Source organism: Urocitellus parryii, chromosome 11 (assembly GCF_045843805.1).
Source record: "Urocitellus parryii isolate mUroPar1 chromosome 11, mUroPar1.hap1, whole genome shotgun sequence".
Classification (NCBI taxonomy): Eukaryota; Metazoa; Chordata; class Mammalia; order Rodentia; family Sciuridae; genus Urocitellus; species Urocitellus parryii.
The window spans coordinates 13,797,524-13,824,109 of record NC_135541.1 but is presented as its reverse complement, the minus strand read 5'-3'; the positions used below and the strand labels follow the sequence as shown (position 1 = coordinate 13,824,109).

General features: G+C 40.5%; 1 protein-coding gene and 1 non-coding gene across 4 annotated transcripts in view; both read left to right on the top strand.

Moving 5' to 3' along the window:
- Luzp1 (leucine zipper protein 1) overlaps positions 1 to 26,291 on the top strand; it is a 91,805-nt gene extending 65,514 nt beyond the window's left edge. For all 3 annotated transcript variants that reach the window (XM_026403621.2, XM_077791418.1, XM_026403622.2), the window contains 2 exons: positions 17,647 to 20,831; positions 22,360 to 26,291. In XM_026403621.2, the coding sequence (XP_026259406.1) occupies positions 17,766 to 20,831; positions 22,360 to 22,515 (3,222 nt within the window). In that variant the 5' untranslated portion in view covers positions 17,647 to 17,765 and the 3' untranslated portion in view covers positions 22,516 to 26,291. The remainder of the gene's footprint in view (positions 1 to 17,646; positions 20,832 to 22,359) is intronic.
- Trnav-uac (transfer RNA valine (anticodon UAC)) lies at positions 5,225 to 5,297 on the top strand. The gene has a single exon. It is a non-coding gene; the product is annotated as a tRNA-Val (tRNA).
- Positions 26,292 to 26,586: the final 295 nt, after the last annotated feature.

Genomic DNA, 26,586 nt, shown 5'->3' with positions numbered 1-26,586 from the left:
GCACTACCACAAGTCGCTGCACCAACAGATAGTTCACAATGCATACAAGTGATACATAGTCGAGGCAAGTTCTGCAAGCAGTTCAGTGATAGCTATTGCAGAAGCTGTAGTTTGGTTTTATCTTAGTCTTCACCGGCACTGGGATGAAGATAGAATTCTGGCAATAATGGCTAAAGAAAAAATTATGTAACATCAGGCACTAAAAGAAAACAATTTTCTGAATAATTTACATTATCCTGAACAGAATTATTAAATATAATGAAAAGGAAAGGTGAAAGTAAACAAACAGATCTGTTAACCTCCTTTTTTGTTCACATATTAAAACAATCCTCAATAGCTGTTTACCCAATTTAAATTAAACCATTTAAATCACGTGAATAAGAAAAAATTATTTGGATCCATTTTTTTTATGAGCGCTTGTCATATGTGATATATGGACATACGCACATACAAACATACAACACAAAACACAAGTGTGCACACATAATATAATACATATAACACATAACATAATAGTAGAGGCCTTGTAACTTTTTACAGGTGAAATCTCCATTGCAATGTTTAAAAACTCCATAGTCAAAAAATAAAACTGATCAGCAAAACATTAACCTAGGTCTGTATGAGCTCAAAAAACAAAATAGAACTTCATGATGTGGGAAAGGGCAATAATAAAATAGATATTGAAAAAGGCATCCTGGTTTCATTAGCCTCCAGGTGTGGGAGAACCACTGTCACAGATGTAAGGATAGCCAAACTGGAGTTCTAGATATCAGCTGTTATGGATTTGAGCCAAATCATCATCTTTTTGGTCTGTAGAAATCACTTTAGATAATCTCTCTGGAATCCAAATCGGCTGCTGTTCTCCCTGTGGAAACACACAAACAGACCCCCAACTCCAGACAATCACTGGGTCAGGACCTTTCCAATGTCCTGTTAGAATATCCTTCCAAAGTACCTTGGGCTTATGTACGTTTTTTTGGACACATATGCCTTTCCGCAGCACTAAGCCCTGAAGAATCCAAATTTAAAAAGTTTAGAGTAAAAAGGATTATTTTAAGTTTATCTTTGGGGAATATATACCCCTTTTCAATTCCCTCTTTTTGCTTTAATAAGTACATTTTAATAGTTTGATGAGCTCTTTCAACTATGCCTTGTCACTGTGGATTGTATGGGATTCCTGTAATGTGAGTAATACCAAATGATGAGCAAAATTGTTTAAAAGAGGTAGAAGTATAACCAGGGGCATTATCTGTTTTTAACTGTTTTGGAACGCCCACAGTGGCAAAATTTTGTAAGCAATGAGCTATAATATCTTTAGTTATTTCTCTGGCATGAAGGGAGCCCATCAAAAATCCAGAAGAAGTATCAACTATAACATGCAAATATTTTAGTCTTCCAAATTCTGGCAAGTGTGTGATGTCCATCTGCCAAATATGGTTAGGTATCAGTCCTCTAGGATTGACTCCAAGATTAATTTGTGGTAAAAAGGTCACACAATTTTGACATTGTTTTATTATTTGTCTAGCTTGTTCCTTAGTTATTTAAAAACATTTTTGTAAAGTATTAGCATTAACATGGAACCTTTTATGAAAATTTGTAGCTTCTTCTAGAGAAAATATGTATGTCATGTGTAGTTTTATCTGCTAAATCATTGCCCAAACTAAGGGCTCCAGGCAATCCTGTATGTACCCCGATATGTCCTGTAAAGAATGGATCTTTTCTGTCCCAGATTAGACTTTGTATAGTGGAAAACAAAGAGAAAACAGTAGAGGAAGGGGAAAATCCTACCAGCATCTTCAAGGGATACTATAGCATTAACTATATACTGACTATCAGAAAATAAATTAAATATAGATCTTTAAACATCAAAAAATTTGTAATACTGCATTAAGCTCTACCTTTTGAGCTGATTGTTTGGGTACTAAAAATGTAAAAGTTTTATCAGGGGTAACTACTGCTGCTGTACCATTATTTGACCCATCAGTGAATATATTTGGAGCATTCATGATAGGTGTTTTTCTTGTCATTTTTGGAAAAATTACAGAATGCGATGACCAAAAAGACAACAAAGGATTAGATGGTAAGTGGTTATCAAATGAAACATTAGATTTGCACATGATTATTGCCCAAGTATTTAACTCATTAGCTAACTCTTCAATTTGATCCATAGTATATGGAGTAATAATTTTATTGGGAGAAATTCCAAACACTCCCTTTGCTGCTTTTATTCCTCTGAGTATTAATTGTCCTACAGCCTCAGGATACCTAGTAAGAATAGTGTTAGGAGAATAAGATAAATGTATCCATAATAATGGACCTTTTTGCCAAAATACTCCTGTAGGAATATTTTTGGTGGTAGTACAATTAAATTTTCCAATTAATTATTTAGGAGTTCTATTATCCTCAACCATGGTCCCTCCACCAAAAATTCAAATACGAGTAGATCAACTCAAATCACTTAACAACTTTCAAAAATTATTAGGAGACATAAATTGGTTTAAGGCCTTATCTAGGCATACCAACAGGAGAGTTGGGACCTTTGTTTGATATCCTAAAAGGTCCATCAGATCCAAATTCACCCCGCATGTTAACACCTGAAGCAAGAAAGACATTAGAAATCATTGAAACATATATGGAAAATATGCATTTGGATAGAATTGATATAAGTTTGCCTTTATTATTTATTGCCTTTATGTATTTATTTGCCCCAGCAAACTTCCAGCTGATTGGCTCCTCTGCGGTGATGCTCGTTGGGCTGTTTCCCCGCCCATTCAGACCACGGAGCTGTTCATTGGGGGACTCTTTTGGCTGTGGCTCTCAACACCTGTGTCTAAAATAGGTTCCAAATTTGCTTCCCATGTCCATTTGAAGGTATATCAGTATGTTTTAGAGGGCCTTCATAATGGTGTTCTTTTTCTTATTTGAATTTGTTGACTACGTTTAAGAGATTTCATATAAAAGTAGGGGCTGATCTTCCTTCTTAGCCACAATCCTTCTAGGCCCCTGACATTTGCTTACATTACTGGCCTGATCTCTGATATTTGTGTTTGCAGCCTTTGACATAAAAGCTAAGTATCTTTCCTAGAATGTAGTACCCTGATTTGAAAAAAAAAAAAAAAAGACAAAATATAAAAAAATCTAAATGTAGTTTAGCCAGTACAGAATACAATAAAACTGTTATAGTCATTTATTTTTTTATTTTTTATTTTTAATATTTATTTATTTTTTAGTTTTTGGCGGACACAATATCTTTGTATGTGGGGCTGAGGATCGAACCCAGGCCGCATGCATGCCAGGCAAGCGCGCTACCGCTTGAGCCACATCCCCAGCCCCTACGGTCATTTATTTACCAAACATTTTTAAAGGTTTCTACATTAAAACACTACATTTGTTTAATGTTCAGGACAGTAGAAGGAAGGTAACACAGCCCCTGCTTTCAGAGCTGAAAGCCTAGTACAGGATGACAAATATATAAAGTAAATATCATGGCTACAGTGATAGAAGTATTTACAAAATTTAGGATAGTGCATTTCGGTGGGTGGCATAATTTGAAGGGGCTTGAGAAAAGGTGTTCACCATCAGAATGGCACAGTGAAGGCTCAATATGTTGGGGAGAAGGGAGATGAGGAAATTCTAAGTGTTCCTCAAACATTACGACCTTAGCCTCTGCATTTGCTCCAAGATTTCAAGAGTCTCAAATCAACCTCTCAGACCTTATCAGTTATTTACTTTCCCCTCCTCTTGTGCCTCTCATGTCAGCCAGGCTGACTTACTTTAAGTTCCCCAAATACATTATCCTCCCACCTTCCTTCAAATAAACATTTATTTATTTTAATACACCCTGTGTACTAGAATACTATTCAGGTGCTGGTGATACAACAGCACAAATAAGTACAACCTCAAAAAACCACATTCCTTACCTCACAGATCTTACATTCTGGTAAAAAAAAAAAAAAGGCAGGCAATAAACAAATTCACAAGCAATCAGGTGGTTAAATGTGCTAAGAAGAAAAACAAGTAAAATATATAATCTTAGAGTTGTCCAAAGTTGGAATGAGTTGTCCTGGGGGGAAGTGAATGTCCTTCCTGTCATTAGAAGTGTTTGAGCAGGAGTTGGATGACTACTTGCTAGATAACTTCTACACTAAATGGGAGGCTGAGTCAGATGATCTCTACATCCTTTCCAATCTGAAGAATCTCTGAATGTTAGTTGATCTACTAATCCTGAAATTTGCATGTCCAAAATACATGAATTTGTGATTTCTGGAAAAATCACTGAAGCCTAGAATTAAATAGAAACACTCAAGAAGTAGTAGTGAGATAATGCTTTGATGGCTTATTTTTTTTTTTTAACAACTACCTTAGGGGTCTGACTACTCCCTCTTGATATTTTTTTTAATATTTATTTTTTAGTTATAGGTGGACACAATATCTTTATTTTATTTTTATGTGGTGCTAGGGATCAAACCAAGTACCTCACCATGGTAGGCAAGTGCTCTATTTCTGAGCCACAACCCCAGCCTCAATGGCTTAAGGTTTTAAAATGGGTAACTAGGGTATGGTCAAAATGAAGTTATTTAAAAATAACACTGTGATTTTTCCTGTAGAGGAGATGGCAAACTCACTCTGGCCTGCAGTCCTCCTACCTGATTTTGTAAATAAAGTTTAATTGAAACACACTGTGTCCATTCACTTGTATATTCTGTATGACTGCTTCACACTACCATGTCAGAGTTGAGTTGTTGAGATAGAGACCTTAGTCCTAAGTTTGTATACTTATATATCAAACTAAAGAAGTGTCCTCACTCCTCCTTTAAATGATTATTGGGAACAGGAAGTGAATCATGGCAGCTGTGTTGGGAGAAGGGGTAGGGCAGGCTGATTATGTTCTATTTTAGACCTTCCTGAATTGCCAGGACAGGAAGAAGAGCCAGTTTCTAAAATTTTGGATAGGACCACTTAGAACCAAGTTCAAGAAATGGCAGAAATGAGCCCTAAATGAATGATGATTGGCATCTTTCTAGTGTGAATTGGAACTAAGTTAGACACTGGTGTGAGAGAATTTGGCATTAAGAGATGAGGTTTTCCTTCCCTTTCTTTACTTTCCTATGATTATCTGAGATTAATACAATTTTCTTCCCAGGTGCCACCTTCCAGTGTGTATATATGATGGTAAAATGTGGTAAACAAACAAAGGTTGGGTAAGAAGGCAGAAAGCAGGGGCTGGGGTTGTAGCTCAGTGGTAGAGCACTTGCCTTACATGCATGAGGCCCTGGGTTCGATTCTCAGCACCACATAAAATAAATAAATAAATAAAGATTGTGTCCATCTACAACTAAAAAAAATAATAATAATAAAAAGGAAAGGAGAACATAATTTTAAAAAAGGCAGGAAGCTGAAGGGTATGTGCTATATTATGTGAGGTGGTCAGGCAAGGCTTCTTTATCATTGCTTTATAATTGCCTATTTCTGTCTGATTCCAGAAAGGCAAGGTGGAGGTCTTAATTTTCTCATTCTAGCACTTGGCAAAATGTTGGGTGTAGGGCTGGAGATATAGCTCAGTGGGCTGGGATATAGCTCAGTTGGTAGAGTGTTTGCCTCATGTGCACAAAGCTCTAGGTTCAATCCCCAGCACCACAAAAGAGGAAAAAAGGAAAGAAAGAAAGAAATAAAATGTTGGGTGTATCATAGATGTTTCCTAAATATCTACATCTACTAAATAATGAATTTTACCAGTGAGTGAGGGAAGAACTAAGAAGAAAGGAGTCTGTCTCTTCCCTTTGTAGATGGTCTGGGAGGCAGCAAAGCCTTTCTTTCTGACTGTGCTTAGGCTTAAAAGGTCAAAGATTTCTGATCTACTCCTTTGTTTACCTTGGATAGAAAGAATGATCTTAGCAAGTTGTTATTTAGGAAGATTCTGCCTGGTGTGACTTACCTTAGGTATTCATAGGACTTTTCAAAATAAGTTTGCTAACTATTGCAGGGTGTTGCTGTGAGGTAGGTTGGATTGATATTGTTTTTTCAGGGGAAGGAATTCTGAGGCATAGAGAAGAGCCATGAATATTATATAAGTTTGAGGGCCCCCATAACGTTACTGTACAGGCTGAAAAGAATAATAGTAATAATAGTTACTGTTATTATGACTTATGTACAGTGCATTCTATTAGGCCCTGTATATTCCCAAAGATTGCCATATTGTCATTGTATAGATGTGACACTCAGAGAAATAATTTAAGAACATATATAGTAAATAGTGGATCTGGGATTCCTGGACAAACAGATATATGAGGTACTTAGTGTATAGTAGCACTTGGTTTATAGTTCCATCTGTTCCTTTATAACCTTTTGTTGTTACTGGTTTGTATAATTAGAATTCCTCAATGTTTTTGTGGTAATAGGTATTGAACCCAGGAGTGCTCTACCACTGAGCCACTGAGCTATGTCTTCAGCCCTTTTTAAATTTTTATTTTGAGATAGGATCTTGCTAAGTTGCCCAGGATGGCCTTTGAACTTTTGAGTCTCTTCTCTCAGCCTCCCAAGTAGCTGGGATTACAGGTGTGTGCTACCAAACCTGGTTGAGAATTCCTCATTTTATAAAAATGCTGAAGACTTTGTAGAGAGGTGATTTTGCATAATGGGAAAAATACTGGATATTGAAAGAAGACTACTGAAGTCTTTGGCTATAGAACTCTTTTTTCAATACAGTCATATGTACAGAGCAGGGAGGAAGAGCAGGAGGAAAAGATCAACTTTAAACAGAGACATGAGGTGGGAGGGAAAGGGAGAGAAAAGGGAAATTGCATGGAAATGGAAGGAGACCCTCATTGTTATACAAAATTACATATAAGAGGATGTGAGGGGAAAGGGAAAAAAAAAACAAGAGAAAGAATTAAATTACAACAGATGGGGTAGAGAGAGAGAAGATGGGAGGGGAGGGGAGGGGGGATAGTAGAGGATAGGAAAGGTAGCAGAATACAACAGTTACTAATATGGCATTATGTAAAAGTGTGGATGTGTAATTGATGTGATTCTGCAATCTGTATTTGGGGTAAAAATGGGAGTTCATAACCCACTTGAATCGAATGTATGAAATATGATATGTCAAGAGTTTTGTAATGTTTTGAATAACCAATAAAAAAAATAGTCATATGTGAGGAGCCCAATATGGTAAAAGTCAAAAATCAAATTGGTTGACTTAAGTGAGAGAAAGAGCCTGTGACTCATCCTGCTTAAACCTTCCTGCTTTCTTTGCCTCAGTAGTCATCCTGAAAGGGTTCACTGAATCCAGTTTGAAAACTAGTGGACTAAGTGATTTAAAAAAAAATAATTATTATTATTTGCGGTTTTGGGGATTGAACCCAGAAATGTTCTACTACTGAGCTGCATCCCCAGACTTTTTATTTTTGGAGACAGGGTTTTGCTAAATTGTTGAAGCTGGCTTTGAATTTGTGATCCTCCTGCCTCAGCCTCCCATGTTGCTAGGGTTACAGGAAGGTGCCACTATGTCTGGCTGCTAAATGATCTTTGTTCTGAAATTGCATTTTGAGGAGTGGAGGAAGACCCAGAAATATTTTCTGCTTTTTAAAAAAATTTTTAGTTGTAGTTGGAAATAATACCTTTATTTTATTTATTTTTATGTGGTGCTGAGGATTGAACCCGGGGCCTCGCACATGCTAGACGAGTGCTCTACCTCTAAGCTACAACCCCAGCCCTATTTTCTGCTTCTTATCTGTCACATGGTCCAATAACTACAGCTGGACAATGATTATTGAGAGAGTGGTGTGGTTTTGTTATTTTTGTCCTGTTTCTATAGCATAGATATGTAAGCTAGAAGGGGGTGTTATTTAGATTGAGATAATGTGCAAGTGATGCAGGGTGGAATCTTTCAGAACATTCCCACAGGATCTGATGTTCTGTGCTGTCTATATCCACTCTTGCCTATGGTTTTCTCTTTTGTAATCCATGAGCAGTTCCTTGACATTATTTTTAATATTTTCTGTTAATGCCAAAGGGCTGATCAACCATTTCTTAATTAGGAAGCTCATTCAGCCATTCAATCATCAAATTGAAAGCATTTATTATGTGCTAGGGCACTAAGAATACAGTGGTGAATAAGCTGGCAAGCTGGGAAAATAAAATGAATAAATAAAACTTGAATACATTTTGATAAATGTAGTGATGGGATGGATACATAAGACTAAAAGCAAGAGAGGCCCTGATCCTGGGGCCCCAGAAAGGAGGAGTGCTACAGGAGCTTATCTAAAGTAGGATCTGAAGAAATAAGAAGGCATGAAGCTTACCATCCAGAGATGAGAGAGCACAAGAACAGAGCTGATGCCGTTGAAGGCCAGGCTGAAGAGGTGTAGGGCCTGTGCCATTTCGGAGTTGGACTTCATCCTGGGAACAATAAGGACATTCAAAGAATTTAATGTAGAGTAGCAGTATTCCACTGTGTCTGGCTGCTTAATGATCTTTAGCTACCTATGTAATACCTGCTTTCTCTTCACAGTTCCAGGATTTACTGTATTTTGCTTTTTCATTTCTTATGTTATACTGATTGATTTCCATTATTTAAGAGTCTTGAACAGGATGCGTAGAATTGGCACTGATCAAATCACTAAAACTGGACTCTTCTAATTCAGAATTTATAGATGGAGCTGTACTAAAATTTAACATTTTCTTCTTTTGAAGAAGGGATTGTCCATGAAAACTCTCTTTTAAACTAGTTAAAATAAGAAGTGTTGAGGGGAATGTAACAGGTGGAGGATAAACTGGGGTTTTTTTGTTTTGTTTTAGTTTTGAGACAAGTCTTCTTTACTATGTTGTCAGGCTGGTCTGAATTTCTGGACTCAAGTGATCCTCCTGTCTCAGCCTTCTGAGTAGCTAACTGGGATACATGTGTGTACCACTTGGCCTAGCTGTTTGTTTTTTTTTTTTTAATAGCTTTATTAAGATATAATTTGGTGGTTTTAGACATATTTATAAGGATATGCTGTTTTAAAGTACTTTTAGACATAAATACCAGTTGTCTTATCATAACAGTTGTGTCAATACAAATCCTTTATCTTTCTACTCATTTAAAACTGGTTTATGGCCCACACCTAGTTTGGTCCCCACCCCTCCACTCTGTGTATAAATTGATCTGGCTTTTGCTGTGCCACTAGGCAGAAGGCCAAAGGCAAGAGTTTTGTATGTGGCGCTCAAAAGTAGGAGATGTGATGGGAATAAGGGAAAACATTTCTTTATATAAATATGCAAACAAGTTATTCTTCATTTTTGGAAAATGAGGAAGCACATAGACTGGGGGAGGGCTAGAGGTGAGGTGGAGGCAGGAAGGGTGCCCTGTTTGGTATTCCCAAGGGCTCCAGGCCTTGCTGTGTATAAGAGCTGAGCTGTGCTCCATCTGGTGGTTCTGGGCTTAAAGTGCAGCCAGTAGACACAGACATGTTCTTGAAGGTAGAGAGGATTGGCATTTGGCATTTATGCTTTTATTTGCTTTTCTTTTGTTCTGGGCTTTCTCATTGAATTATTTTTGGAGTAAATTCTTCCCTCAAATGGAAGTGATTTTTCTTCTATGGCTCTTTGTTTCTTCTTTCTTTTCTATTAGTTTTGAGCCTAATCTTTTTTTTTTAAAGAGAGAGAGAATGAACCTTTTTTTTGGGGGGGGGGGGAGATGGACACAACACAATGCCTTTATTTTTATGTGGTGCTGAGAATCGAACCCAGGTCCTGCCCGTGCTAGGCGAGCGCTCTACTACTGAGCCACAATCCCAGCCCTGAACCTAATCTTATCAGACTATATCATCCAGTACTCTTATTGTTGTGGTCATCGTCTGGGTCACTGCCCCTGATTTCTAATGACTTCATTCTATTTTAATGTCACTGTTTCCAACACCGTTCCTGTTTTAAGTTTTTTTAAAAGATTTTTTTCCCCCTGAGCCTCACACATGCCAGGCAAGCACTCTACCCCTGAGCTACACTCTTGGTCCCAGTCCGTAGTGCTTTCAGGAACATGCTGGTGATCCTTGTGACACCTTTGCCTCAATTTTCTCTCTCTTCTAGTCACTGTCACTTGACAGAGTTGACCATTCCTTTCTTTGCTAGGTTTCCATGATGCTGTGTACTTTCCCCAGTTTTCTGTCTACTTCACTGACTTTGCTTTGTCTCCTTTGCTAGTTTCTCTACATCTCTATCAGTAAAAATATTGCCCCCCCCCCATCAGACCTGTGACTTCTTGTTTTACCTGTATTCAGTCAGTTCCTTGGCAAACTCATCCAGGTCATGGCTTCATAAACCATCCATTTGTTATTGATGCACAGATTTATTTATTTACTATTTATTTATTTTGGGGGTACCAGGAATTGAACCCAGGGGTGCTTAACCACTGAGCCACGTCCCCAGCCCTTTTTATATTTTATTTAGAGACAGAGTCTCACTGAGTTGTGATCCTCTTGCCTTAGCCTCCCAAGCTGCTGGGATTACAAGCATATGCCACTGTGCGCAGCTGACTCACAGATTTATATCTTCAGTCCATACTGCTCTCCATACTTATATATGCAGTGGCCTCTTTAATGTCTCTGTTTGGATGACTGATACATATCTTAAAACTAATATGTCATGAACTGAACTCTTGATCTTTCTTTTCAGATTGCTCCATTTGTATTGATCCCCATTTGAATCAATGATAATGCTGTCCTTCCAAATTCAGACCAGCAACCTTGGAGTCACACTTAATTGCTTTCTTTTCTACACACCACATACAATCTAAGAACAAATCTCTTCACATGGCTAGAATTCTGCCCACTTTCTACTGCCTGTATTGCCAACGTGAGGGTCCAGGCCATAACTGCCTTTTGCTTGGATTACTGCAGTACCCTCCCACTTGGTCTTCCACCCACCCACCCCTTTTTTAGTTGTAGGTGGACCCAATGCCTTTATTTGATTGATTGATTGATTCATTCATTCATTCATTCCTTCCTTCCTTCCTTCCTTCATTCATCTATGTGGTGCTGAGGATCGAATCCAGTGCCTCACATGTGTGAGGCAGGTGCTCTACCACTGAGCCACAACCTTAGCTCTCTTTGCTCCCACTCTTATCCTCTATGGTCTCTTTTTTAGCACATCAGTTATACTGATCCTTATCTTTTTTGAGGTCATTAAAATAACACTTAAAGTCTATAATCTTTATATTAGAGTTCACTCTTTTTTTTATGTGCTGGGGATGTGGCTCAAGCGGTAGCGTGCTTGCCTGGCATGTGTGCAGCCCGGGTTCGATCCTCAGCACCACATACAAACAAAGATGTTGTGTCTGCCGAAAACTAGAAAATAAATATTTTAAAAATTCTCTCTCTCTCTCTCTGTCTCTCTCTCTCTCTAACTCTCTCTTTAAAAAAATATTTTTATAGTAGATGGACACAACACCTTTATTTTTTTTATGTTTAGGTGGTGCTGTGGATCGAATTCAGTGCCTCACACATGCTAGGTGAGTGCTCTACCAAGTGAGGTATAACCCCAGCCCTAGAGTTCACTCTTGATGTTGTTGTATAATGATACCTATCCATAATTAATATGCAGAGAGTTTTCGCTGCCGTAAAAATCCTCTATGTCCTACCTGTTCACTCTTTTCATTTCCTCTCTCCTGGCAACCAATGAGCCTTTTACTGTCTCCATAGTTTTGCATTTTCCAGAAAGTCAAATAATTAGAATCATACTAAGTAAGATACATTTAAGGTTCCTCTGTTTTTCATGGCTTGATAACTTATTTCCTTTTAGTACTGAATAGTACTTCATTACCTGGATGCATCAGTTTATCCATTCACCCACTAAGGAAGTCTGAGTTGCTTCCAAGTTTTGGTAATTACAAGTAAAGCTGGGCTGGGAATGTGGCTCAGGCGGTAGCGCGCTCGCCTGGCATGCGTGCGGCCCGGGTTCGATCCTCAGCACCACATACCAACAAAGATGTTGTGTCCGCCGAGAACTAAGAAATAAATATTAAAAAAAAAAAAAAAACAAAAAAAACAAGTAAAGCTACTATAAATACTCACATATAGATTTTTGGGTGGATATAAGTTTTCAATTCATTTTGGTAAATAACAAGGTGTCCAACTGCTGGATCAATTATAAGAATGTTTAGTTTTAAGAAACTGACAAATTATCTTCAAAAGTGGATGTACCATTTTGCATTGCCACTAGCAATGAGTGAGTTCCTGTTCCACATCCTCACCAGCATTTGGTGTTGTCATTGTTTAGGAGTTTGTCCATTTTGATAGTTATATATATATATATTTTTTTTTTTTTTTTAAGAATTTAACCTTTGAGGCTGGGGTTATGGCTCAGCGGTAGAGCATTCGCCTAGCACAGGCAAGGCCCTGGGTTCGATCCTCAGCACCACATAAAAATAAATAAATAAAAAAGGTGTTGTGTCCAACTACACCTAAAAAATAAATATTAAAAAAAGAATTTAACCTTTATTTATGTGTTTGTTGTTGTTTATTTGTTTTTATGTGGTGCTGAGGATCGAACCCAGGGCCTTACCATCCTAGGCAAGCACTCTACCACTGAGCTACAACTGCAGCCCAATGGTTGTATCTTATATTTTTTAATTTGCAGTTCCAAAATGCTATATGATGCTGATTTTCTCATGCTTATTTGCCATCTATATATCTTCTTTGGCAGGTGTCTGTTTGGATCTTTTGCCCATTTTTAGAGAGAGAATTTTTTTTTTAATATTTATTTTTTAGTTTTCAGTGGACACAACATCTTTGTTTGTATGTGGTGCTGAGGATCGAACCCAGGCCGCACACATGCCAGGCAAGCGCACTACTGCTTGAGCCAAATCCCCAGCCTGACTTTTGCCCATTTTTAAATTGTGTTTTCTTTTTATTGAGTTTTAATAGTTCTTTGCCTATTTGGTTAATAGTCTTTTGTCAGATATCTTTTACAAATGTTTTCTCCCAGTCTATGGCTTGTCTTCTCATTCACTTGACAATGTCTTTTGCAGAGCAGAAGATTTGTTTACTTTGAGGAAGTCCTGTTTCATGGATGATAACTTAGTGTCTTTAAAAGTCATCATTATACCCCAGGTCATCTAAGTTTTCTCTGTATTGTTTTCTAGAAATTTATAGTTTCTGCATTTTACATTTAGGTATGCAGTCTATTTTGAGATAACTTTTTGTGGAGGGTGTAAGGCCTATGTCCAGATTTTTTTCTTTCTTCCTTTGGCATAAGGATGTCCAGTTTCAGTATCATTTATTATAAAAGATTGTATTTGCTTCATTGAATTGCCTTTGTTTTTAAAGATCAATTGATTATATTCATATGGATCTATTTCTGGACTTTCTATTTTGTTCATTGATCTATCTATCCTTTCTCTTGTATACAGTGTCTTAAATATTATGGCTTTATAGTAAGACTTGAATCTGGATAGAATCAGTGTCTGGTTTTGTTCCTCTTCAATATTGTATTGACTCTTCTTTGTCTTTTTGGTGTGGGGTTAATTGAACTCAGGGGAACTCAACCACTGAGCCACATTCCCAGCCCTATTTTGAATTTTATTTAGAGACAGGGTCTCACTGAGTTGCTTAGCACCTCATTGTTACTGAGGCTGGCTTTGAACTTATGATCCTTCTGCCTCAGATTCCTGAGCTGCTGGGATTATAGGCATGCTCCCCCAGTTCTTCTGGGTCTTTTCCTCTCCATATAAACTTTAGAATCAATTTGTCGATATCTACAAAACAGTTTGTTGGGATTTTGATTGGGATTGTGTTGAATCTATAGATCAAGTTGGAAAGAATTGATATCTTGATAATATTGACTCTTCCTACCCATGAGTGTGGAATATATCTTAATTTATTTAACTCTTGGGATATTTTTCATTAGTGTTTTGTAGTTTGCCTGACATACAAAATTTACATATTGCATTTTTTATTTATACCTATTTCCATTTTGAGTGACTAATATAACTGGTATTTTTTTCAAAATATTGTTTTAGTTGTTGATGGACCTGGACCTTTATTTATTTATATGTGGTGCTGAGAATTGAACCCAGGGCCTAAGTGCTCTACCACTGAGCCACAACCCTAGCTTGGTATTGTTTGTTTGTTTGTTTGTTTGTTTTTGTTTTTTTTTTTTTGTTTTCTTTGCTTGTCACCCAAAGGTTTTATTTTTTAGAGAACAAGTTTTATTTAAAGGATAGAACAGAAACAGGTATTGTGTTTTTAACTTCAAATTCCATTTGTTCATTGCTGGTATATATAGGAAAGCAACTGACTTTTATATATTAGCTTTATATCCTGCAACCTTGCTATAATTATTCCAAAGTGGCTTTTTTTGTCAGTTCTTTTGGATTTTCTACATAGAGAAACAAGTCAGCTATAAACAGATCATTTTATTTCTTCCTTCCCAGTAAGTATCCCTTTTATTTTATTATTGTATTAGCTAGGTTTCTGGTATAGTATTGAAAGGAATGGTGAAAGAGTACATTCTTGCTTTGTTCCTAATTTTAGCCAGAAAACTTTGAGTTACTTACCTTTAAGTATGATAGCTGCAGCTTTTTTGTAGCTATTCTTTTATCATGCTGAGGAAATTTTCTTCTATTTCCGGATTGCCGAGAGGTTTTTTGTTTTTTTGTTTGTTTCTTTGTTTGTTTATGATGAGTAGATGTTGGATTTTATTAATGCAATTTCTGCCTCTGTTCACAGTGATCATTATTATTATTTTTCTTTAACCTAGTGATGTGATTTACCTTGCATATCTGGGGTAACTCCCAATTGATGGTGGTATATAATAACTCCTATATATTGTTGGTTTGATTTACTAATATTTTGTGGAATATCTTTGCATCTGTTTGTTTTCTTTTTTAAATATTTATTTCTTAGTTTTAGGTGAACACAATATTTTTTATTTTTATAGTTTTATTTTATATTTATGTGGTGGTGAGGATCGAACCCAGTGCTTCATGCATGCTAGGTGAGCACTCTACCACTGAGCCACAACCCCAGCCCCTTTGTTTGTTTTCTTATAATGTCTTCAAGGCTAGGTAATGCTGGCCTCATTCTATGAGTTAGAAATTATTCCTACTACATCTATGTTCTGGAAGAAATTGTAGAAAATTGGGAAAATTTTCTCTTTAAATATATGGTATTATTCACCAATGAACCCATATCGGCCCCGTGTGCACTGTTTTTGAAAGTTATTAAATATTGATTCAATTTCTTTGATATCGTCCTATTCAGATTGTCTAATAGAAGGATTGTAATTTTCAATGAATTAGTCCGATTTTTACCTAGGTCATCAAATTTGTGGTCAGAGAGTTGTTTATAAATTTCTTTATTATCCTTTTAATGTCCTTGAGATTTGTTGTGATGAGATCTCATCTCTAGTAATGTCTCTTCTTTCATTTCTGATAACAGTAGTTTGTTTTCTCTGTCAGCCTGCTAAAATCTTATTGATTTTATTTATCATTTCAAAGAGTCAGCTTTTGGTTTCACTGATTCTCCCCCGCCCCCTTTACTGATTATTTTCCGTTTTCAGCTTCTGCTCTAATTTCTATTATTTATTTTCTTCTACTTAATTTTGATTATGGATTGATTTAGAGACAGCAGTTTTGTTATATTGCCCTGACTGGCCTTTAAACTCCTGGACAATCCTCTTTAATGAGCCTCCCAAGTAGGAGACACTATAGGCACATACCATCCACCTGGCTCAATTTACATTTAATTTGCTCCTTTTCTAGTTTTCTAAGGTGGTAGCTTAGATTATTGATTTTGTATCTTGCTTCCTAATGTAAGCATTTAATGCCATAAAATTCTCTCTAAGCAGTGTGTTTATTGCATCCCACAGATTTTAATAAGTTTTAGTTTTGTTTTCATTCAGTTCAAAATATTTTAAAATTTCTCTTGGGATTTCCTCCCTTGAATCATATCTTATTTAGAAGAGAGTTGTTTAATCGCTTAAGTATTTTGGAATTTGCTAGTTGTCTTTCTTTTACTGACTTCCAGTTTAATTCCTTTATGGTCTGAGAGCATATAACATATAAATTCTATTCTTTTGGAGTTGTTAGGGTATGTTTAATGGTCTAGAAGGTAGTCTACTTTGAAATGTTCCATGTGAGCTTGAGAAGAATCTGTCATCCACTGTTGTTGAATAGTGCCTATCTGCATGCCTATATACCCAGCAGCCTAGGGGAGACCAAGCCAGGAGGATCAAATTCAAAGCCAGCGTCACCAACTTAGTGAGGCCCAAAGCAACTTGTTTGTTGCCTGTTCTTTCTGTTTCATCCTTTCGGGCTTCCTGTTAAACTTCCTCATGCTGGTCTCTTTATTTCCCTTGTCATTTAACAATATCTCTCTTTCTATCTTCTTAACTCTGTGCTGCCTTTTGTTATTTAGTCATATCTCTTCTTGACTACTGTTTTCTCTTCATTTGCATTTAATGTGCTTTTAAAAAATTCTAGCTGATCTGTTTGGTTAATTTTCAGGTCTTCTGGTCTTTGTTGATAGCATCTTATCTCTTTCTCCCTTTTAAAAAAGTAACTTTAAACATTGGAATATACTTCATAAAAGTACTCTTATTAATAAATATTTAAAAAATACATAATAGTAACCCACTCATTTTAAATATGAGGAAATGAAATACAAAACTATAGCCATAGCCCACTTTGGCTTTCTCCTTCCTCTGTTTCCTTTGAGTTACTGTTTGGTGTGTATCCCTAGTGAGATTAAAAATATATATATATATATACAGTACCTTTATGAACCCAGTACCTCATGCATGCTAGGTAAGTAAGTGCTCTACCACTGTGGGCAAGCCACAACCCTAGCCCATGAAATTGTTTTTGAAGAAACACTTCTATCCTCACATCTGAGGGTCTGGGGCCTTTCTGTTATAAAACCAAAGGGCAAAGTTTGTTGAAACTTCCTGTTGGTTGGTTAGGGCCAAGCCATACCTAAATTCATTTACAAATCTGCCTATACTGTTTGGAGAAGAGATGTTGGTAACAGGTGAGGGAAGATCATGTTAGTACATTGTGAAGCTTGCCATTTATATAGCAAGGTGGATAGATTTTTATCATCATCATCATTATTTTTAAATTTTTTGTTCTATTTAGTTGGACATGACAGCAGAATGCATTTCAATTCATCGTACAGAAATTAAGTACAACATTTCAATTCTTTGTATAGATTATATTATTTTCAAGTCACAATAGTTCATGAAAGATAACTTTTTTACAATAATCTCAGGATTGTTTAGTGCCAAGAGCTTTCCATGTATTATCTAAAAACAACACAGTGGAGAGATACAGTAGGCATCATTGTCCTCATTTTACAACTAAGTAAAACTAAAGTTTAGTTTTACTTAATGGCTTATAGAAAGGTAAAGATTTTCTGATACCTACCATGTGTTGGGGCTTCCTTCTCATCTTTCTGCCATGCTGCCTCTGGTAGCATTTTTCATCAGGGTAAAATCAATATCAACTGTAAAGAACCAGTGTTTTCTTGCAGGTTTATTTAAATTCAGTCATTCAACAAACATAGCACTTGCTATGTTTGACGTAAAAGGATTACAAATGGGAACTCTTTATAGTTTAGAGCTAAAGTGCAGGTTTGAGATTTGCTAACTGACTTGCCTTCTGCTTTCCTTCTATAGACTGATAATGGTTTCCAGCTGCCAAAGAAGGTTGTGGATGCCAAGAGAAAGGTAACCATTTCTCATCTCCTCAAGTGGAATTGGATGCCCCTGGGAGCCCACGTTGGCTGGCAGTAGATATGGCTGAATTTACTAGCTACAAGGATACTGCCTCCAGCCGCCATCTGCGGTTCAAGTTACAAAGCTTAAGTCGCCGCCTGGATGAATTGGAGGAAGCCACGAAAAACCTCCAAAAAGCAGAGGATGAGCTCCTGGATCTCCAGGACAAGGTGATTCAAGCAGAAGGCAGCAATTCCAGCATGTTGGCAGAGATTGAAGTGCTGCGCCAACGGGTGCTGAGAATTGAAGGAAAGGATGAGGAGATTAAGAGAGCAGAGGACCTGTGTCATCTGATGAAGGAGAAACTTGAAGAGGAGGAAAACCTCACCAGGGAACTGAAATCCGAGATTGAGCGGCTTCAGAAACGAATGGCTGAGTTGGAGAAGCTAGAGGAGGCCTTTAGCAGGAGCAAGAATGACTGTACCCAGCTTTGTTTGAGTCTAAACGAGGAGAGAAATTTGACCAAGAAAATCTCCTCTGAGCTGGAAATGCTCAGAGTCAAAGTGAAAGAACTGGAGTCTTCTGAGGATCGCCTGGATAAAACTGAGCAGAGTTTAGTGTCAGAGTTAGAAAAGTTGAAATCATTGACTCTGAGCTTTGTAAGTGAGAGAAAATACTTGAATGAAAAGGAGAAGGAAAATGAGAAATTGATAAAAGAGCTCACCCAAAAACTGGAGCAGAACAAGAAAATGAACCGAGAATATACAAGGAACGAGTCTAATCTTCTGGAAAGGAATGACCTACGGATTGAGGATGGCATCCCTTCTACCCTGCCATCCAAAGAGCCAAGAAGGAAGGGCACTCTGGATTATCTCAAGCAGGTGGAGAATGAAACAAGAAACAAAACAGAAAATGAAAAGAACCGAAATCAGGAGGACAACAAAGTCAAGGATCTGAACCAAGAGATTGAGAAACTTAAGACACAGATCAAACATTTTGAATCTTTGGAAGAAGAGCTTAAGAAAATGAGGGCCAAAAATAATGACCTTCAGGATAATTACCAAAGTGAACAAAATAGAAACAAAATCCTAGCCAATCAGTTGGAAGAAATAAAACTACAAATCAAGAAACAGAAAGAGTTAGAAAATGGGGAGGTAGAAGGGGAAGATGCTTTCCTGTCCAGCAAAGGCAGGCATGAGAGGACTAAGCCTAGAGGCCATGGTGGTGAAGCATCTGTGTCCAAGCACACATCTCGGGAGCTGTCTCCTCAGCATAAGCGGGAAAGGCTCCGGAATAGGGAGATTGTTCTTGGCAATGAAAACTATTCTCTGAGCAACAGGCAGGTTTCCTCTCCCACTTTCACCAATAGGAGGGCAGCCAAAGCCTCCAACATGGGGGCAGGTACAGACAGTGGGTCTCAGGAAGCAAAGAGAACTGAAGACCGATTTACACCTGGATCATCTCAGAGTGAAGGGAAGAAGTCCAGGGAGCAGCCATCAGTGCTTAGCCGCTACCCTCCAGCTGCTCAGGAGCACAGTAAAGTTTGGAAGTCATCTCCCAAGCCAGGCACTGACAGCGGACTAAAGGGTAAAGTAGAGAAGACGACAAGAACATTTACTGACTCCACCCATGGATCTGTTCCCAGTGACACACTGGGTAGAGCTGACAAGGCTTCTGATACCCCAGAGGCCCTCTTTGGCAAGAGGGGACAGGTTCCTGGCAGTGGAAATCAAATAACTCTGGCTACAGATTCCAGCTGTTCTAAGATCATTGCACCTTTGACCTCATCTCGAAGATCCTCCTCAGAAGGACTGTCTAAGGGCAAAAAGACTGCCAATGGCCTGGAGGCTGATAACAGCTTCCAAAATTCCAAGGCTCCTATTTTATCAAAGTATCCTTATAGCTCCAAAAGCCAGGAGAACATCCTTCCTGGATTCTCAGCCCCAAATAAAGAAGGAGCTGAGCAGTCCATAGCCGTTGTGATGGAAGATAGTAGCCAACATGAAGCCCTGAGATGTCGGGTCATCAAGTCCAGTGGCAGAGAGAAGCCTGACTCAGATGATGACTTGGACGTAGCATCTCTGGTTACCGCCAAATTGGTAAGCACAACCATCACTCCTGAGCCAGAGCCCAAACTACAGCCTAACTCTAGAGAAAAGGCCAAATCCCGCATGGGACCTAGAAACTCTGTATTTGAGAATGATAAACATGCTGGGATAGAAAACGAATCTGTGAAACCTATCAGGGCCTTTATCAATGCCATGGAATTCTCAGATGCCAATGGTGCTGGGGTAAAAAACCAAAGACCCTTTAGCCCCAGAGAGGCCTTGCGGTCTAGAGCTGTCATCAAACCTGTTATCATTGATAAAGATGTGAAAAAAATCATGGGAGGATCTGGAACTGAGGCCGTGATGGAGAAGCAGAAATCCACCTCAAAACCAGGGCCAAACAAAGTGACAAGCAGCATTACTATCTACCCCTCTGACAGCAGCAGCAGCCCTAGAGCCATCCCAGGTGAGGCCCCAAGGGAGAGGCACACGTCCACCAGCAACATCCAGGTGGGGCCCCCAGAGCGCATAGCAGTTAGCAACCATGTCAACCCCCCCTTTGAGCTCTCTATTAATAAACATGACATCACCCTGCAGCTCACAGAAGCTGAAAAAATGGGAGACGAGCCCCTAAGGAATAGGCCAGAAACAGTGGTCTCTCGGAGCAGCATTCTAATCAAGCCATCAGATTCTGTGGAGAGGAATAGCCACGCCCCCCAAGCAGAGACAATCAGGTGGAAAAGCCATAGTGCCCCTTCAGAGGTGGGCTCCTCTGACACCAGACACGTTACTGTACGGAACGCCTGGAAGAGTAAGCGAGACTTGAAATCTTTAGAAGATCCCCCAACTCGAGTAGGTAGAAATGTAGAATCTACCAATGCTTACACCCAGAGGTCTTCCACAGACTTCTCAGAACTTGAACAGCCCAGGTCCTACCTTTCTGAGCAGGGCACTAGAAAGGTAGGAAATTCAGGAGATGGCCCAGAGCTGTCCTCCAGAAGGACCCAAAGTAGCCTCACCGTGTCAGAGGTGCTCACCCGTCGGAATCGGGTAGGAGATGCCATCACAGCTGCAGCTTGGAACCACTCATCAGGCATGGTGAGTCCCACAACTTTCCTTCTCTGCCCTGGTCCTCCTTTACTTTCTCCTTTTCTCTGCCCCTGTTTGTGTAACCCGATTTGGGAATTATGTGGCTGGGAAACACTGGGTAAAACTGGGTCTCTCTGAGAACTGGTGAAATCAGGTGGGTTTGGCAGAGAGCAGCGTGATTTTCCAACGTTCCCTTTCCAATTTGTCTTCTCCATTTTGCTCTCAATCATGAAGGCAACACACATAGGAAAACTGGCCTCTGTTCTCTTGCGTTTCAGAGAAGTCTGAGGAGTTTCCCAGATCAGTATTTGGAAGCATAAGAAGCAGCTGGAGTTGACAGGGAAGCTCTGGGTGCAAGTCGGAAGCTCTGAGAGCTTTCAGACATGATGGCTTGGTGAACAAGTTCTTGTCCTGCTGCCTCAGACAGTGGGTCTTGCAGGTCACTAGCATATGGGGGAAGAAAGCCAGGGCTTCCCCTAGGTCTACCTTATAAACTTCATATGCAAGTGTCACATTCTTTTGTCCTAGACAGCTATCTGGCCCATTATACCTTTCTGAGGGCAGGGTTGGTTCAGCCTGGCTCAGTACAAGATAGATAAATCCAGAACCACCAGCTTTATTTGAGGGTCAGAGTGTCAGAACAGTATCTGAAAGACAGGTCCCCACGAGTGTCTTTTAGATGTGGAACCTATGATGCCTAGAGACATCTTGCCCAAGACACACATTCCTTCAAATCCCCATTTATTAGATACAGAAGCTGAGGGTCACAGACACAAAGTGCTCAAGATCACCCAAGTAAGTTACTACAAGAGCTAAGATTGGAATTGGAAATTGGCGTCTCTTAATCCAGCCCTCTTTCCATCCTGCTGTCTTTCTTACTCATACTTTCATTCTTTGATTTGCATTTGCTTGGGAAGACAAAGGAGAACATTCAAAAGGCACAATTGCAGCAGAGCAGTGGGGAGAAAGACAGGAGTTTGGGCCCTGGAAACTTTGGACCTAAGAGAGGAGGTACAGGATGAGGGCCAGAAATGAGATATAAACGGGAAGGCATGTGAGTTTTTTGGTAATTCAAAGTGGGGAGTGTAAAAAAGAGCTATTTAGCCTTTTTGGCACATACCCTTCTTTAGCCCCCACCCTTACCTCAAAATGGCTTTCACCCCAGAATGCAGCCTGCCCTTGAGTGCATGAAGCATGCAACTCTAGGACTGCTGACCACCACTTAGGGGTACCGTGCCATGCTCCCATTGTCCTAGGCTCTGTCCTGTAAGGCTCCTGGTCAGCTGAGTCCCCTGGTCTACCCCAGTTTTTCCCAACAGCTTGGAGTTCTATTGTATTCTGATTTGTAAGGAATTTTTATATAGGCCTCTCAAACAAAAGCCTGTCTTGGCTGTCACACGTGGCCTGTGTGTCTCTGCCAGGTGCGGGGGTGGGGGGGGTGGGGGGGGGGATGTGCCCATTTGGGGTAGGAAGTGAGGGTGTCTTGGTCCTTGCTGTACCATCTTCTGCAGCTCACTTTTTTCATTTATTGGCATAGGAGGAGGGTGAAGACTGCACACTTACTGTCTACCGGCGGCTGCACAACTCCCTGGAGCGGTCTGAATTGCCCGTGAAGCAAGGGCTACCAGAGCCTGGGCGAGTCCGGGCCGAGGAACGATTACGACCAAACAGGCCTTGTGCTGAGGAAAACTGAGCCAGCTGGTGAGGTCTGCTCTGTCTCCTCTGCTGCTGCTTTTTAGCTCTTCCATTTCCTGCCCTGTGAAGACTCCAAGACCAGTTCTCCAGGCTAGGCACAAGGCCTTGGCTGGGAGACTGGTAGAAAGCTGGGCTGTGGCTCAGGTAATTTTTGCCCGTTGGTCAGAGGGAATCAGAGACTACAAACCAGAGTCCCTAGGCCCAGCCTTCCCTGATGCATGAGTCCTTTCTCCTCGTTCCTGTCCCTAAGGTAGCTTGGGCCACTCTGGCCCCCAAATGGGAAGATATAGAAACTCCACCACCAGAAACAGTAGCAGAAAGTTCTCCTCTGCTGCTTTGTGGGTTGTTTCTGTATCATAGAACAGCCCCTTCTCCGTGTGGGTAATGAATGCCCTGATTTCTGCCTCCTTACCACGAGGGCCCAAGTACAAGAATGACCGGCTATCAACTTTTTTTTCCTTTCTGGGGGCTTCCATTTTTTTCCTACTTGGAGTTCCTCAGACTTTGAAAGTCACAGGGGTTCATGCTGCCTCTGAGCTACCCTTCAAGTTGAAACTTCTCTGACCTGGCCCCCTGGCTGATCAGTTTCTTGGGGACAGAGCATGTAGATGCCCATTGGAATGACACATCCCTCCCCCACCCCAGCTCTCTGCTCCCCTTTCCAAAGGCCCCTGGAAGTGCACAAGCCTCATGCGTCTCCTTCCCTGGGCACCAGTAATGCTGCTGGCACCACTTGCTCTTTCCTGTGGCTGGAGACCTCAGCTAACTTCATGTTCCCATCTTGGGAAAATCCCTAGACTGAGCTGGGCCTGACACGGCACACTGCCTTCTAGGACGTGCCCAGCAAGGGGGAAGTCAGGCAGGAAGAAGCAATTCCCTGTGGTCACTCCACAAGCAATAGCTCCATGGAAGGCACGGACTGAGAATACTCCCTCCTTTTCCTCCTCCATTCCTGTGGAGGAGGCTTCGCACTTTACGGCGCTGATGCATTCCTATGGAAGCGGCCTCTGGTTTCTGCAGGTTGACTATCATTACATGCCTTCATTGGAGGAAAGGTGATTCCTGCCCATCGAGGACCTCAGGTTTATACATTCAAAGTGCAGTAACCTTTCAGGAAGCCACAAAAATACAAATGGATTTGTTTTCTTATACCAGTCACATAAGGCAGTTAAAAAGGATTGTACACTCCTGGCCCTGCTTTTTCTGTAGCATTCTCAATTTAAAGAAGGGTCCCCTTCAAAAGCTGCTTGTATGAAGCAGACGCTGTTGCCTTCAAACAAGAGAGCATTAGACCAGGAGTCTGGAAAGCTGGTTTTTCCCCATGGCTTTACTTCCTTGCTGTGTGACCTTGGGAGAATCATTGTCCTCCTGAAGCCTGTTTCCCTATTTGTAAAATGAGTTCTTTGAAATGAATGATCTTGTATTCTGAGATCCCCATTTTCACCATCCGGTGTGGGCTGATTTTTACTTATAGAAGGTATTGTCTATAAGAGTTTCCCTCCTGCCTACAGTCGTCTCTCTGGGCCTTATGCTTTCTAGTTACCCTATATTCAAGTCTCATGGAAGTGAGGGCAGAAAAGTTCCCTATTCCTGCATTTCCACCTGCTAAGTGAAGGACTTTGACTGGATGGTGTCAGAGGCCTTGTGTGGCACCAGCTTTGCCTGATGCCAGACAGATGTCTGCCTGTCAGGCCAGGTGCTTTCTGTAGCACAAGACTCCCATTCCTGTTCCTCTCTCTCCGATTTCCTGGTAAGAGGGAAGACAGAGGACTGAGTGGCCTTCCCTGCCTCAATTCAGCATGGGCCCCAACATTCATCCTGCCCCATGATTGCACCAGACTAGGCTGTCCTGAGGTGACTTGGGTCACACCTACCTACCTTACTTCCACACTAGTTTTCCAGAGTTTGCCAATCTAAAGGCATTTTCATGTGGCTTGCCTCTCCTCTTCACATCCCATCTCATATGCACTACTTAGGACGCTGTTTTTAAGATCTCTTCCTGCTGCTTCTCCTGGGTCGCTCACTGGCCAGAAACTTGCTCACTGAAGGATGCAACCCCTTCTCTGCAGCATCCCACCATTCTCCTTAACCAGTTGGCAGCCCTGAGTGTTCAAAGGAAATTGACCTCTGTAGTGGTCAATTGCGGGTACAGAAACAAGTCTGTAGCTCTTCTCCACTGATGGAAACAGGAGGGCATCCGACATGCCTAAAAAGATCTCGCCAATAATTTTTGTCTTTGGGTGTTGGAGCCCTGGATTCTGGTGCTGTAGCTCCTGGTGCCAAAGTCTGGATCCTTCCACATTTCAGCAGCACCAACATCTGCTGCTACTCAAAATGCTCTATGGAAAAGGGACAGTTGTAGTGCCCTTTTACTGGGGCTGCCATTTTGAAATCTGAGTGCAATAGGGTTTGATTGTAACAATTATTTCAGGATAAATATTGTATTTGTTTCTTTAATCTGCATACTTTCTAGGACCTCTGTAAAATAGATTTTATTTTTAAATGTTCTCAGCATTGCAGAAAATAGCATTTGTACTAGTGAGTGAAGGCTGAGGCTCATGTCCTTTGGGCTTCAAATGGCTAGCAAGGCTGGCCTCAGATTCCAAAGTAGGAAGGCACATTTCTGAAAAGCAGCCAAGGTGTGACCATTCAGACCAGGACCTCACCATCAGGGGTCCTGGAGGAAGCCTTCAAGTAGCAGGGAGACCTGGTAGTTGAATAGTTGTCTAACCAAGCCAAATATTCCCACTGTCCCAGCCAACAAACCCACTTTATGACAAGAATCTTCCGCAGCCTGGCTCGAACTTAAAATGTACCAGCAGGTGTATGGTAGTGGGAGGGTTCCTGGTGAAGCTGGGGAACTTGTCCCCACAGAGCTTCTTGGAGAAAATAAAGCTGGCTACATGCCAGGAGCTGGTCTTTTCTGCTCTGATACTAAAACTACCAGGGAAAGCTACAAGGGTGGTGGCCAGAGAAGCCATGGCAGGGAAATGGTTATAAGTATGGGTGGAAGGGATGTGAGTGGGGCCAACAATTCCAGTCTGGGTTGCAGACAAGCTTGCACACGGCTCTTCCCCTCTCAAGAGTTTTGGGGTGTGGGAGGGCCTCTAGTGTTCTTGGACTTTGTCCTGGGGCAGTTTTAGTTTTTTAGATTTAGTGGGTCAGTGCCAAGTGCTACCACTTCCCAGTAAAGGAACAGGGTCCCAGAGGCTGGGTCCCTGGCTGCCTTTGTTGGTGTGGGATTCTTTGTTAACAAACTCTGGCAAGATTGCTTTGGAAGAGCTGCTTGTAGGGATTATCTTTTGAATACCCCGAGTGGGGAACAGGGCTCTCCTCAAAGCCTCAACCAAGATCATAGGAAAGGGGCCCTATTTTCCTGCTGCTTCACAGCTCAGAACATGTACTGAACGAACGGAATGTATTTTTAAGAGAATAAAGTCTATTTTTTTGTATTTTAAAGATGGGGGTGGGCTAGAAAAATAGCCCTCAAATAAACTGATACTGCGTTATAGGCCCCTGTGCTGGGGCACCAGTCTTTAGTCGGTCCACACCTACTTGCTCAAGCAGGGGTTTTGGCTTCACCCCTGCTCCTTGGAGTCTAGGTGTAGTAGCTTCTACATTCCTGCTCCAAGAATGGGACCAAGGGAGCTATAGAACCTGCCGCTGGAAACCAGGGCAAAGCCATGGGCAGTGGCTCAGGGCTCCTTGGGTGCATGTGTAGAGTTGAAGCTCCTGTCTGCATGTATCCTCTGGCTCTCATGCTCTCTGTTGACTCTGCAGCACAGTATGTACCAATAAAGTTCCCTAGTTTCCACATGCGTGGTGTTGAGTGGTCAGTGATGCCAATTTCATTGATGTTGTCTCTTCTCTCCATTGGTGCATCCAGTGTATTTCACCAGTTACCTGAACAAGAGTTAGAATCAGCTATTTGCTACGTTTTCTTTTCAAATCTGTTGTCACAAAAAGCAGCCTCTCTTCCAACTGCTTGTGTCATAATCAGCCCCATCAGGTTGCAGTGGTGGTGGCAGCACTGGGATTCAAATCAAGTGTGCATCCCAAGCCCAAGCAC